Genomic DNA, 14147 nt, shown 5'->3' on the forward strand with positions numbered 1-14147 from the left:
TCAATATGGTTAGATATGCACTAATATATGGTTAGCTTTGTAACAGACAACAATGTATAACACTTGCAAATAACTTGATATACTTGAAGGCACGGATCTGGGTTGTGTCATGCTTAGTGACAAGGCGCATAAGAATGTAAACGTGCATTATTATTTACCCTCCCTTTCGTTCCTACTATGTCATGTCAGCACTCTTTAGAACTGCTTTTTGTGTTTAGTTTGTTGTCCTTGACCCACACCTCCGATTAACACGGTTGGCTACGCACGGTGCGAAGGAAGTTCAACGTGCATACATACATACATCACTGGATTGTTTTGTTTACGCAACATTTCTAAATGTGTCCCTTTTGCAGCGCGCACACGTATGCATTGCTGAAATAATCCATATCGAAACTCGTGGCAAGTTTTTCTGTTTTTTTTGTTAAACATGACGCATGGGTTTTTTTGTTAATATATACGAGATCTAGATACGGCGGGGATGGTGTTGGGCTCGCTACACCCGGATAGCCTTTGCCGTATATTGTAAACGGAATTAGCGCGTGGGCCAGTCCACCGAACTGCCGAGCGAGCGAGGGTCTGGTGGAAAGAAAAAAAGCACCGAATAATTTCCGCAAAATAACGGAATTGTTTTTGAAACTGTGACCTTTATCGAACAGGTCGTTGTTTCTGTTTTACCCTCCTGCCAATATTCGTACATATAATTGTCTAGCTCTTTAATAACCGGAGCTGGTGTGATGGAAATTGTGTGTGGTGATGCTCTGTTTTGTTTATGCTGTGCATTATAAGAATTGGTCCTGTGCCTGAGGGGTCACAGACATTGAGCCGGCGCCGCTGAAATCCTCTGTTTAAATATAGTGTTCAGCCACCTGTGATTATGTGTATCTATGTATATTGAACTTCTTTCGCACCGTACGTAGCCAACCGTACTAATCGGAGGTGCGGGAGAAGGACACCAGAATAATCACAAAAAGCAGTTCTGAAGAAATGGGTTTTCAATCTACATGATTTGAAAGTGCTTAGCTCCAGTGACTTCCTAATATCGGAAAGGAAGAGCGTTCCAGGTGGCCGCAGAAGCGCATCTGGAATCGTGCGATGCGGTGGCCGCCATTGTTCGATGGTTAGTGAAAACCGAGTCCTCAAGTGCAGTGAGTTAATGGTCTCTGGTCAGTCAATATGGCTTCCGCAAATAAAACATCACATTTAATTAGATTTTGTTTCTCTTAATGTGGAAAAATTCCAGTTGTGAGAAATTGTAAAAAAAACATTTCTCACCGTCACGGTCTGTATAAATGTGTGCTCCCCTAGGTGTGTGAATAAAAATATAACTTAACATTATTTCAAAAGTAGGTCTATGAAATCTAAAACATGGAGGACAGTATACGCTTCTTGAAGAGTTCCGAATGTATGATTTTGTATCATAATATGACGCTGATAAATACTATTTTAATATAATTAGTTACAACTTTTTGGCACTCCACCGATTTCTCCTCTTGTGAAGGTTTCCTGGCTTGGTTGAGAAGTTGGGATTGTGGTCTGGGATGTGTAGAGCGAATGGACTAATGTATTTGTTGTGATAATTATCTTGTTGTGTTTCTTGTTTTGGTTCCATTTCTTAATTGATTTATTCCTTTATTTTCCTTGCTAGTAGGGTTTTCGTTTGCTTGGTAGTGGCTGTATGTGGGATTTGGTCTGTATATATAATTACTGTACAGTGTTATGGGATGCTACTCGCATGAATGCCTGCTATATAAAATTAAAGTGCAATTTATTATTATTATTGGGAAAAGAGAAAAGGGGTGCTCAGTTTGTATTTCACACACTTATCTTTTCATAAGCATTTTATACTATGGCTCCATCAACATTCATGCACGTAATCTGTAGCTGTTCTGCAAGATTTGTTCGACATTTCGTGAGAATAGGAGTGGATTTAACAATTGAATCATTATTCACCGATATTAAAGGCAAACAATACGTGCACCAGATCTTGTGCGCAGGACATGAATTATTTGTAATTCATTATAATTATATGCAAACATTACCTTTAGGGGAAATGTAATGAACGAGAAGTAAAGAATTTTAAAAATGTAGTAGATAGGCGGCGCAGGTGAAATTATACAAAGGGGACAAAAGCATTTCTCGAATTGTGACTCATGAATCGTGCTAATTAATCAAAACGCAGGCAGGCATGCTAGACCGTGAAGGATAAAACACTGCCTGACCTCTCGGTGAGTCTCCCCCAGGTGAACGCTTCTTACAAAAGAAATACCTGCTGCACTGGCCATGACCAACACTGGTAGCACAAAGGCAGCTGAGCAAGGCTCTGGCTATTTCTGCTCCAGACCTCACCCCTAGTCGTCTTCGTATATGGGGGTGGCTTGGTATGGGATTATTACGTGGCACGGTATTGCACTATTTAGTTTTTATCCTTTTAAGTGTTTTTACATACCGCTTTGCATTTGATGTAAGTAATGTGGCAGCACTATAGCCAGCATCTGTTTTTGTAAGTAAGTACACCACAGTTAAATGATTGCTCCCGTGGTATAATGGTTAGCACACGTGGATGGCTATCCAGATGTCGCCGGTTCGATTAAATCCGCCGGCACCGCAGCTGAAGCTCAGGGCAAGTTTCTTAAATCGCCCCCCACCTCTGCCCGTGCAAGTGGGTGCAACTACAGTTGATAAATTTTCAGGTCGCATGCGGTGGGGTAAATTGTGGGTACTCTCACATTTCCCAAGACATCTGGCCATCGTGGAGGAGTAGGCCACGGTAATCTCGAGAGCTCACAGTAGTGCAGGCGCCTCTTCTGACAACATCGGCATGAGCGTGTAATTTGCAGGGCTGCACCTTTGCCTTTTGCTCACAACACTTGTCCCAACAGGGGCCATCGTAAGGATTTTTACACAACACAGTTATTTTTTGTTACGTGCATCCTCGAAGTGTCGTAAGCGCTGCTTTGCGTTTCCAGCGTGTTTTACATTCGATGCACTAGCTACAGTTGAGTTCCTAGTGCTTCCTTCCACCATCCCCCCCCCCCGCCCCCTTTCGTACTCTTCAGGCTGGCCAACAAACAGGACAAAGTCGGCGCCCTGGGTGCAGCGGAAGTGATTGAGCACCTCTCGCTGGAGCAGCTCGTCAACGACAACAAGTGCATCTGTCACATCGTAAGTGCCGTCGCCAAAGGGCCCGAGGAGCGCGCTCTGGTTGAGCCGTGGTTGGACTTACGTGTTTGCCGTTTGAACGCTTCTCATCGCCAAATTGTTGCCAGCTGCATTCGTCACTGTGTCCGTCACGATGTTTGGATCTGCGTGTCCTTGGGTGCCCCTAAAGCCAGATCGCCCCCACTCAGCTCTACCCCCGCTTTGCTCTCCCTGGCCTAAACACTTTATATCACTGCCTGCAACTTGTGAATTGCCTTTGAACAAATCACCCGGGGAATGTGCTGGATTTAATCAGATCTCTGAAGCCATGTTTGCGGTTGAGCCTGGATAGTGCTCGGATGGGTAACCATCACACACTGCAGTTACAGGGCTTTGGTCGTCAACAATCAATCAAAATGTGTTTTATTTAAGCACTTCCGATTAGCACGGTTGGCTACGTACGATGCAAAAGCAGTTCAACATATGTGCATACATTTATAGGCGACTTCCTTAAGCCAAGGCCCCTATATGTAAATTATTATTCTGCACTGCACACAATAGAGGGCAGTGCAGCAAAAAACAATCCTGTGCTGTACTTTCACATAGTCACTTTAAGATGTTTTTCTTGTTCGTGTTTTTGTGTTTTTTGTTTGTTGTGGTTGCACCCGATTCAAGAGCCGAATGGCTCACAGGGCTATACCAAAATAAATAAACTGAAACTGAAAAATATGCTCCCAAGTCTATGTTCCCCTCCATCAATGCACACTGACGATCGTGAAGTATTGTGAAAATAATGCCCAATGACCCGCCCCGCGTGGGGGGGTTATCGTCCAGCAGTGGATTGACAAACGGACTGTACAATACATTTGGTAAATTGAAAACTAACATCACATGGGTCAGTGGTAGAATAAATAATATACAGTTGAGAAAGGAGACTGTGCCATTCAGGCTTGGTGTGGTTTTATGTTAAGCGACGAACACAGAACATGCCTCCCGCATATTTTGCGTGACCAGATGACAGATAACATTGTGTAGTTTTAAATATAACTCACGATAACTGTAAAACGAAGACGTACCTTCAGAGAGGCTTCTCCGTTCTCCTGCCTCTCACGACGTTTCTATCTCGTGGATCCGGACTGCGCGTAACGTAACGCACCCGATGCACTTTCCGCTAGCGGAACGTCTTGATGGCCGAGAGCACGTTGTTACGGGAGCGCGTGCCGACCAACCGTCTCGCTTGCCGCGTTCGGGAAGTGCATTTACCCCCCCAGACTGTATTGGTTTCCTTTGACCCACCCGAGCTGACGATTGGTTATGCTTATTGGAGTGGTCATGGGGGGGGGCGGGGGGGGAATGAGGCGGAGGGGATTTTCACGTCGGTTGACTGGCCGAAACTTATCTTACCACTTGCATGCCCTGACAATAAAAGTGCTATTTGGTGCATTATGAATCTGGGATTTGTTGGAAGCAAGTGTTTAAAATTCCAAAGGATATTATTCAAATCATCATTATCACTCTTATGCAAATGATCGCAGTCAGTGACTCACAGCAGTAAAGAGCAGATGATCATTAACGGCAATGAGGAAAGGATAAGTACAGCAAGAGACTGCGTGTGTTTACGGACGCACCTATCACTCACTGCACTGGTGACTGGAGCAGCTTTGGAATGCATGGACTTATGAACTCAGAGGTGTGTCCCATTCTTCAGAGTTACATACATACATGAAGTGCTGTTGCCAATCAAATCTGCTAATTCAGCTGCATTTTCTTGAACGTGCATGACTTGCTGATGAGACTCGGGCAGGCTGAAATTTGTTTACAGTGTTCTTGCTTCAACAAACGCTGCTATGTAATAATGGTCTGAAAAACTATTGGGCCGATGATAAACTAAACAAAATGTCTTGGATATGCTCTTACCCATAATTGCTGTGTAATTGCTGTGTCCAAATAAGTTCCCTTTGGTTAATGCGAGTTTCGCAGCTTGCGGTTTCTTGCACGGACTTCCTGGCTGCAAAAGCCATCGTGCTGATAAGGAGTTTTCTGAAATTAGTCAATGCAGAGAGTAATGGTTAGCTATACATATAAAAAAAGTTAGAAACTGAAATGTAAGCCATCTTAAATAGTCGATGCGTATGTGTCCAAATGTACTTATGCTGGAATTGGTACCGAAGCTTAAGTTTGAAAAGTTAAATTATTTCAGATGGTAAATACTTTCCTTTTTAAGCACAGTTAAGTAAAGAAAAATCTACGCGCGGTAAAAAGCCTGTACTTTCACAATGTTGCACAGCTTGTATTAGCTCTTACTTGATTCTAGTAGTAGTTACTACAACTAGAATCAAGTAGTAGTTACTATGTTTCCGGGAAGCTCAACCTGACAGGCCCAACCACACCCACTCAACCGCTATCGCCACCCACCACAGTAAGTGGCCCACTCCCTCCGTCTTTCTTATGTTAGCCCTTGTCCATTGCTCACAAGCCCAGCTTTGCTCCCCTGCTAACTACACCCACTAGTTGGGTAGCCCTGCTCTTTGATAAGAGCAGGATCAAGGGCGCAACCATGGGGGGTGGGGAGGTACATAGCAGCGTTATGCGACGCATAGGGGCGCAGTCGGCCACAAGACGGCCCGAATCAACAGAAAAATAAGTAAAGAGTGTAATTTTTTAAAATATATATATCCATTAAAAATTACCCGTGGTCTACCATGGACCAAGCCCGATTAACGCATCTGACTATCATATCAATAGAGCGTAAAGTTGCACGATCCACCTCCTCTAAGGAAATCCGAGACTGATGGGCTTGCTCGAAAGCAAGATGCATGATAACTTCATTGTGAGTGTTGGCCATGATACACTCAGGCCTTTTAGATAAGACTTGTCTTCACCTAAACCCAATACGCGGTGGAACTAAAATCATATATTGAATTAGAGCCTACATATGATTGTATGCGGGTTAGAACCATCCGTAGCTTTTTCAGTAAAAGTGAGTCGGGAGAAAGGAGGGGGGCCCACAGTCACATCTTGCATACCCCACCCGTTGGAATAGGTCTTTGCGTCCCCTGCGCAGGAGGCAAGGAAATGTTAAACGGGAGACAGAATCCCAACTTGCACTGAAGCTAAATAAAATAAAAATAATAAAAATTAAAATAATACGTGACTTTACCGAAAGAACCAAGAATATGAATTCCTGCAAGTCACGAAAGTTTTAAGGCAAAAATTTGCACTGAAGCTTTGCAACACCAAGACAGCCTTTCTAAAAATCCAGGACATTCCCAGCCAAACCAGGACATTTGGTAGCTACACGGTTTCAACAGCAGTAGTTGTGCTCGTATTATCTGGACTTAAGATGCTCTAGAAGGTGAAAGCCAACCCCAAATGTTGGCATAATTATAAAAAGAACTGTGTTTTGTAATCAGGAGAATATGGTAATAAGGATTACCATCTTCCAGAAAATGATTATGAACGAGCTGCTTTAAATAGAGCAGCTCTTCTTCTGGAAGATCAATCTGAGCAGCTTCTGGTGGTGTTCTGTCCTCTGGGTTGTGACGCATTGCTATGGAGAACTTGTCTTCTGGTCCATGATTCTCAACAACTAGATTAAAACACATCTTCTCAGAGATAAATGTACACTATTTTCTGGCTTCCAAAGATACACCCCCAACTTTCACTTTTAAAATACTTGGGGGGGGGGGCAGGGGTGAATTGCATCTTATAACCGTGTAAATAAGGTTATAGTAGCAGTACTCCACGAGCGAGCGAGACCAACGGTCTCACACACGTACCGGGAATTCGTCCGCGGCAGGAGACGTGTTCGGCCGTGTTTGGCAGCGGCAAGAAGCAGGACCGCGCCATCGTGACCGGGCTGCACTGGATCCTGCGCACCATCAGCCACGACTACGCCGAGCTCAAGGAGCGTGTGGAGCGCGACACGGCCGCCCAGCGCGCACAGGAGGCCGCCCAGCGCAAAGAGCGCAGGGAAAGGGTCCTGCGGGTACGCCAGGAGAGGTGGGTGGCGCTGCGGTGATCATCATTATTGTTGGATCATCATCATCATCGTCAGCAGTAGCGGCCATGATCGGTTTGCTGTTGGATGAAGGCCTCCTCAAGCCACCTCTCACGATTTTGCGATGCAACAATTACACCCAGAACCTGCACACGAGCTGGCTTCATCGATCCGTCGCCTACGTGGACATCATTTTGGATGTGCTCCATTCATTGGCTGCTACTCCTTTATTATTCTTCGCCATCATCCGTCATCCCTTCTCACGACATGTCCTTCCAAAGGCCACTTACTTAATGCTATGGATGATCTCATTTACCTGCGTATGTTCTCGAGTTCATGTGTTGCTCATTCCATCTTAATCCCAAGCATGCATCTTTTCGTACATCTTTGCAAACGTCTCAGGTTTTTGTTCTATATCGTTAATGTCATAGCGGGTAATGTCAGAGCATGTAGCACACACACAATTATTATTTTTCAACTAACAGTGGAGCATTAGCCAAACAAGGTACGGCGCCTGAGAGGACACCAACTGTGGACACAGAGCGATTAAATCGGCTCGTGTGCAGGAGCTGGGCTCTGTGTGAACGAGCAATCGCGTGTGTGCTGTACTCAGGGACCAGCAGGAACGCGAAGAGGCGGAGAGACAGGGGAAATCTGTGAAGGGAGACGAGGACAATGAGGTGATGGAAAACCCCTTCCAGCCGATCGAGAACGTCATCGCCCAGGTGACCGAGCTACATCAACTTGCTTTTGTGGTTTATAGCTATGGAATGGTTATCCTTACCGAACCCCCTGCCCGCAATTCAATGAATTGTACCGTGCGTCTCGTTTTTTGCGCCGTCACGTCCGTACGGTCTTGTGTGCGCTGCCGTAGGTTCCGTCTTGTGCACAAATCGCACCGGAAGCAAATTTGTTTGCATGGAATTGCCACTGATTGAAAATCATACATTCATACGCGCCCAATTCGATCGATGAGCACAATAATCGCGCTTACTCTTTGGTTCTATTCGGTAAAGTCACGTAGGTAAAAAATAAAACAACAAACATCACGACGTTTCAGCCACAACACAAGCGGCCTTCATCAGGTGACCGAAGCGTCGTGATTTTTGTTTTATTTTTTACCTACGTGACTTTACCTAATAGAACCAAAGAGTAAGGATCCTTGCAGTCACGAAAGCTTCAAATCTAAAAAAAAAAATAATCGTGCTCATTATGTAACGTCTGTATTTAAGGTCTCACTGACTCTCTCAAGGCCCATGATTTTTTGGGAAGGGTCATGCACTGGGGATGTTTGGCCAATTCCATTCCTAAGCATTTGGCTTCGTGTGGGAGGAAACCCGAATACCCGGAGAAAACTCGGAGACAAATCGATATTAATTGATGAATACAAATCTCTATATGCCGACTGGCTGCTTGACGAGCTACATTTAGACATGCTGTAGTAGCTCTTTTGAGCATCACAAAACTCACATTACAGTCAGCTCTGTTTAACCGAGCACCTCTATGTAATCTGCCTCCTGTTAATCTGCATTTAAATTGATCTACAAGTAAAATGTGCCAAAATGTTAATGGCTTTTTTTTTTACCCAAGTCTATAGATGTCACTCAGAGAAAGGAGAACATTTCTTGTTCATTAATCCTTATAACAACTATGCTGTCATGGTGTAATGGTTAGCAAACTGCACTTGCAACCCAGAGTTTGCAGATTTGATCTCCCGGTGGGGCAATTAAAACTATGGTGCAGGGTTCATTAAATCATCGCCCCCACCACCTCTGTCCATCCAGCAGTGTAAATGGTTACACAAGAGTTTGGTCAGTCGGCAGGTCGCGGCGTGCTGTGCAATAAATTGGGGTGCCACGGTGGTGAGATGTTGACTATCTCGCCTGGTATACAGCAGGTCGTGGGTTCAATCCCGACTTTTACGATGCCTGCTGTATATTTGTAGTTTGTGTGTCTCCCTCTCTCTCTCCCCGTGGAGATGGTAACGACCTCGCCTGGTATTAAGCAGTTCGTGGGTTTGATCCTGACCCTGATGCCTGCTGTATATTTGGAGTTTGCATTCTCTCTCTCCCCATGGTCGCATGGATCTTTCTCCGGGTCCTCCGTTTTTTTTCCCTCCGCATATATAAACATGTGTTTTTGAGTATTTGGCTGATATAAATTTGCACGCGATAAGCCACTTCGCTGAGCTATCATTTATGGTCAGGTCGCTTTTGAAAAAGTGGGCCTTTCCCGGTAAAATAAAAAATGATACAAATTATAGGTGCTCCCACCTTTCCAAGGCGACTGACCAGCGTACTAGAGTAGGGCAAATATCCTCTCTAGAGGTCCCTTAAGCAGTGGCCCTTCTGCCAGCAGTAGTGGCGTGAGCACGTAATTACAGGGCTGCACCTTATATAACAATTCCTTATTAAAACTATTTTATAGATATATAAATCAAGTGTGTTTTATAGTGTACTGTATGTATGCAGAACTTCTTTCGCACCGTACGTAGCCAGCCGCACTAATCGTAGGTGCTATTCATAGGTACGTACTTGATACGTAAAGGGAGGTCACCTATAAACGCAAATCAAATACATCTATCTCTCTACCTCCCCAGATGCACATTTCCCCCTCATTTTTAGAGATGGCAGTACAACAAGTGGGTGTGTGACTCCTCATATGTGTGGGTTTTTCCTGGGTGCTCCAGTTTCATCCCACATTAAAAATATCCCAATGCAGAACCATCCTGCAATGGTCATGGGTATTTCTCGGATAAATAAATTGCATTATTCTTATGGAGTGGAAGGTGCCTCACTTTGTGATGAACCTGGCCACCTCAGTTAAATTCCCAGCCACGGCAATCATCAGGGGCGAGTGATATCCTGCTCCCTTCCCCGCACCCTTTACCAGCTATCACTGCCAAGCATGGTAAAGTATGGTCAGATAACCCGCATGGCTGACACAGAATGAGGAGGCCTACATCCGACAGTGTATTGACAAAGTGCTGTAAACATTATTACATTATCTTTACAGTATTTTGAGATGTAATCACAAACCTATCACGGATGAAAAATCACCCAGAATGTGCCTGATCTCAGCAGATCTCAGAATCCAGGCAGGGTTGAACCTGGATATTGAATTGGTGATCACCATACAAGTCAGGTTGTCATAGGCTGTTGTGGGGCTGTCCTACATAGTGGTCATCTCAGGGCAATCCAGCAAAATCGATTGTTGGACTGTACTTATATTCTCCCCACGTCAACGCTCCCCACCCTCACCAACCCTGCTATTAAAGGCCATGATACACTCAGGCCTTCGCTGCTAGACGTGTACCGATCATCTTGGTGAAGTATGGTCAAATAACCCCCGTGTCCCGCTCGGCGTGGAGAGGCCCTCATCCAGCAGTGGGTTGACAAAGGGGGCTGTACATACACACACTGGTACATGTATGTAGAACTTCTTTCGCGCCGTACGTAGCCAGCCGTGCTAACCGCAGGTGTGAAATGTGCACGAGTGGGTCTGCCACTGCCCGCTGTGTTATCTCACCCGTGCGTGCATAAACTCGCGCGAACTGGCTGTCGCCACCGCTCTTGTCCACCGCGCAGAACGAAGATCGAATGAAGCGAGAGAAGGACACGGCGAAAAGGGGCGCGAGTGCCCTCAACGGCGAGGTGGTGCTGCAGGAGAAGGAAACGTCGGCTGCGGGCAACGCGGAGCCCAGCTTGGGGGAGCGAGGCCCCGCGTTGGGCGACAGCGCGGACGAGGCGGGACGACCGGCGAGCGGCAGCGCGCGCCTCCAACACTCGGAGGGCGACACCGACCGCACCGACACAACCAGCGCCGGTACGTTCACGCCGTCGGCGCTGCAAGACTTCAGAATCTGAATATTTATGTGTGCTGGGGGAATCCGATGAGCTATTAAGCTCTTTTTAACGGATGCTTCCGCTGCTGAGTGAGCAAACCCCCGAGGCTTCTGAGAGGTTTACAGCTGGGCTGTCCGATTATTTAAGTAATTGGTTACTCTGCCGAATATTGGTTTGATGACTCAACTGATCAGATAACGTGAAAAAGTCCAGGCCTGTCCCCCTCCATCCACATCATGGCAAAGCATCTGAGCACTCATCAGGACTACCTGTAAACCACGTGATTGGGCATACATAGGTGAGTAATATGTAGAGCTGAGCGATCCAATAATTTAAGCAATCAATTACATGTAACCTGCTCTTAAAGTTTACGTACGTGACTTGCATTTAACATGTTCATGTTACAATTTGTGATGTTAACATTGGCTCGGATGTGTCCAGGACACACTCGACGTTCAGGGCTTGTTTCCACCGAGTGCAATTGTTGATGGCGTTCCACAGGCGTTGATGAGAAGCCCAAAAAGAAACGCAAGAAGGTGAAGCGGAACAAGGTGGAGCCCGTCAACTTGGAAGACCACACGGAGGGTGGCACCGCCGCCTTCACGGCCACTACTACCTCTTCAGGTCAGCAAAACACAAACAAAGATCTCCAATATAGCCTTAACAAGACTGTTGGGACAAGTGCTGTTAGCGAGCACCCTATGAAAGGCAGAACGGTACACGAGGGGGTAGATGGCCAACACCACCCCCGGCCGCCTTTGTCTCCCTAGTGGCGATGTTTACACACCACACCAGGTACTCATTTGAGGCTGAGTCGACCTAGGGAAGGCCCAGGACCGGTTCAAATATTCGTCGCTGTTATTGGTCGTGAGCGGGAATCGAACCGGGGCGGCGGCCGGGTTCGTGCCACAGCGCGCTAACTGCGACACGACCACTCCAGGTGAGCTGCGCTGCTCCCACACCCAGTCATGGGACCACTGCACTTGACCTGGACCTGTAATGCCACCGCGTAACGTTACACCACGGGGCGATAGGTATGAAGCAGGGTGAAAATTAAAATGGGCGTCGCCTGCTCTTGAAAGGTCAAGATATCACCGTACGTTCGGAGAGTTTCACGGAATACGTCACGAGCAATCGTCACTGGCAATTGCCATCGGTACCGGCACTGAGCAGCGTGGTGATATATGGTCAAATGATCTCGCCACGACCCGTACGGGGGTGGGGAGGTCCTCATCCAGCAGTGGATTGACAAAAGAGACGTACGTTAACACTTGTTCCGATATGCCAGGGGTGGGGAACGTCCGGCCCGCAGGTCGTATGAGACCCGCAAAATCATTTGGTGTGGCCCTGCCAAGGCAACCGCAGGCGCGACTCGAAATTCAATAAATCTAGGCGCAAACCTGGAAAAGCAGTTGCGAGTAGCAAACATCATCAATACCGGCTAACATCACCACACGCCTCGCCAAAGAGAAGCAGTTCCATCCATCGCATTAGGGGCGAGTGAATTAAATGTTTGACCAAATATGACGGGCTATTTTTTAAGTTGATAATTTTGTATGGCCCGCGAATGATGTTATAAATATCCAAATGGCCCTTGGTAGAAAAAAGGTTCCCCGCCCCTGCAATATGCAACATAAATTCACTCGACCAATTCTTGACAAAATCTAATCGCAGCGCCCCCTAGTGGGCAACTAAGATGGCAGCTTCTAATCAGATCGCGGTGAGATCACGTAATGACTCGAGGCTTTGTGCTGTGCAGACTCAGCATTTTTCTTGAACACACACTTTTCAACTCTGTTTTTAGTGACAAGACACAACTCTATCTGCCATGCCAAGTTTTGATAGATGCACGCTGCCAGTGACAATTGCTGTACTCTCGAATTGCCCGAGTGTATCGTGACCTTTACTCATTGGCTGTCGCTAGAAATTGGCCAGTTTGCCTTGTGGCGTGCATCCTTAATAACACAACCGAGTAGATAATTGGGTTGGTTTTTTTTTATTTTGTCATAAAACAACATCATTCCATGGTTATGCGGAAGCACAAGTATCCTGTTGTTAATAAGAAAATGCCAATTTTCCTCTTTAAGTTCCAGCTTCGTGGTTCCCGCATTGATTGGCACTATCACAGGATAGATATTGTATGTCTATCTTGTGATGTGTAACCTCTTAAGACTCAATGTGACTGGTTCCCACCATACACAATGTCTTGTTAAGTATTTGTATTAACTAGTACAGTATTAGACAAGTAATGATTTACTATCCGAGCGATTGGTCGAACTTTCATTCGGTGATTCAGTTGAAGATTCGATTCTTTGTCTAGGTTTTACTGTTTCAATTGATTCGCGTTTGTTTGATCTCGCTATTTCTGTTTTGTCTGTTTTCTTGGTCTAAATTTTATATTCACATGAAGCGAGAACAATGTATTATTTACGGACAATTCAGCATATCTATTGTGAACGTAAGAATCGGTTTCAGTGGACGATGTGTTACATCTTTACATCCCTAGCAGTTTGTACCACAATGATATCAATAGAATGCACTTCATTGGCGCTCATGATGGGCCACACTTACCTGCAGTGGTCGACAGGACCCATCAAGGGCGGTACCTCCTACCGGCAGGGGAGTTGCTGCAGTGCCCAGCCCAAAGGCAGGAGGGGGCTGCGGGGTGTTCTGGGATCCCCCGAGGCCCCTCCCAACGGGAGGGGGCTGCGGGGTGTTCCAGGATCCCACGCAGCCCCGCCCCTCGGTGGGGAAGGTGTATATAAGCGGACCTCTCCAGAGGTTCGGGACCAGTCGAAGACAGAAGCCAGAAGACCAGCCAGCTTAGGACCCCGGACCCCCTAGCCCCGCTGTCCTTGTAAGGGCCGGGGCTCTTTGCGGGCTAGTGGTGAGACCCTGGGACTCCCGGCCCGACGTCCTTGTAAGGGCCAGGTCCGAGGAAGCCAGTGGTCTAGACCCGCACCTTGGCTGGGTCGGGTCAGATAGCCTCCCCTAGGTAATGCGTAGCCGGAGGACCTGAGAGCGTAGCCGGTGTCATGCACGCTGGACGTAGACTGAGTCCCTAGTCTGTATACGAAGGTCTGTTGCTGTAGTGCGTTGTAATAAACGCGTCGTCTCTACAAGTGTCTCCGGAACTCACTACAAAAGTGACTTTAAATGATTGG

At 46.4% G+C, this 14147-nt stretch overlaps 2 protein-coding genes across 4 annotated transcripts in view; one reads left to right on the top strand and one right to left on the bottom strand.

Annotated features, from left to right (window-relative positions):
• ARL13B (ARF like GTPase 13B) overlaps positions 1–14147 on the top strand; it is a 48733-nt gene that overhangs the window by 29450 nt on the left and 5136 nt on the right. The window contains exons 5-9 of the mRNA XM_032973584.2: positions 3057–3162; positions 6938–7140; positions 7752–7863; positions 10726–10963; positions 11485–11607. Coding sequence (XP_032829475.2) covers positions 3057–3162; positions 6938–7140; positions 7752–7863; positions 10726–10963; positions 11485–11607 — 782 coding nt within the window. The remainder of the gene's footprint in view (positions 1–3056; positions 3163–6937; positions 7141–7751; positions 7864–10725; positions 10964–11484; positions 11608–14147) is intronic.
• The window catches only part of STX11 (syntaxin 11), a 49301-nt gene that overhangs the window by 20787 nt on the left and 14367 nt on the right, over positions 1–14147 (bottom strand). The window contains exon 1 of one of the 3 annotated variants that reach the window (XM_032973586.2): positions 4215–4463. The exons of the other annotated variants lie outside the window; for them this stretch is intronic. The gene's annotated coding sequence lies outside the window, so the exon portion shown is untranslated. Of the gene's footprint in view, positions 1–4214; positions 4464–14147 lie in introns of those variants that run through there. 3 annotated transcript variants of the gene reach the window in all.

Source organism: Petromyzon marinus, chromosome 51, assembly GCF_048934315.1.
Source record: "Petromyzon marinus isolate PM22_M1 ecotype Great Lakes invasive population chromosome 51, UKy_Petmar_22M1.pri1.0, whole genome shotgun sequence".
In the NCBI taxonomy this organism is placed as follows: domain Eukaryota; kingdom Metazoa; phylum Chordata; class Hyperoartia; order Petromyzontiformes; family Petromyzontidae; genus Petromyzon; species Petromyzon marinus.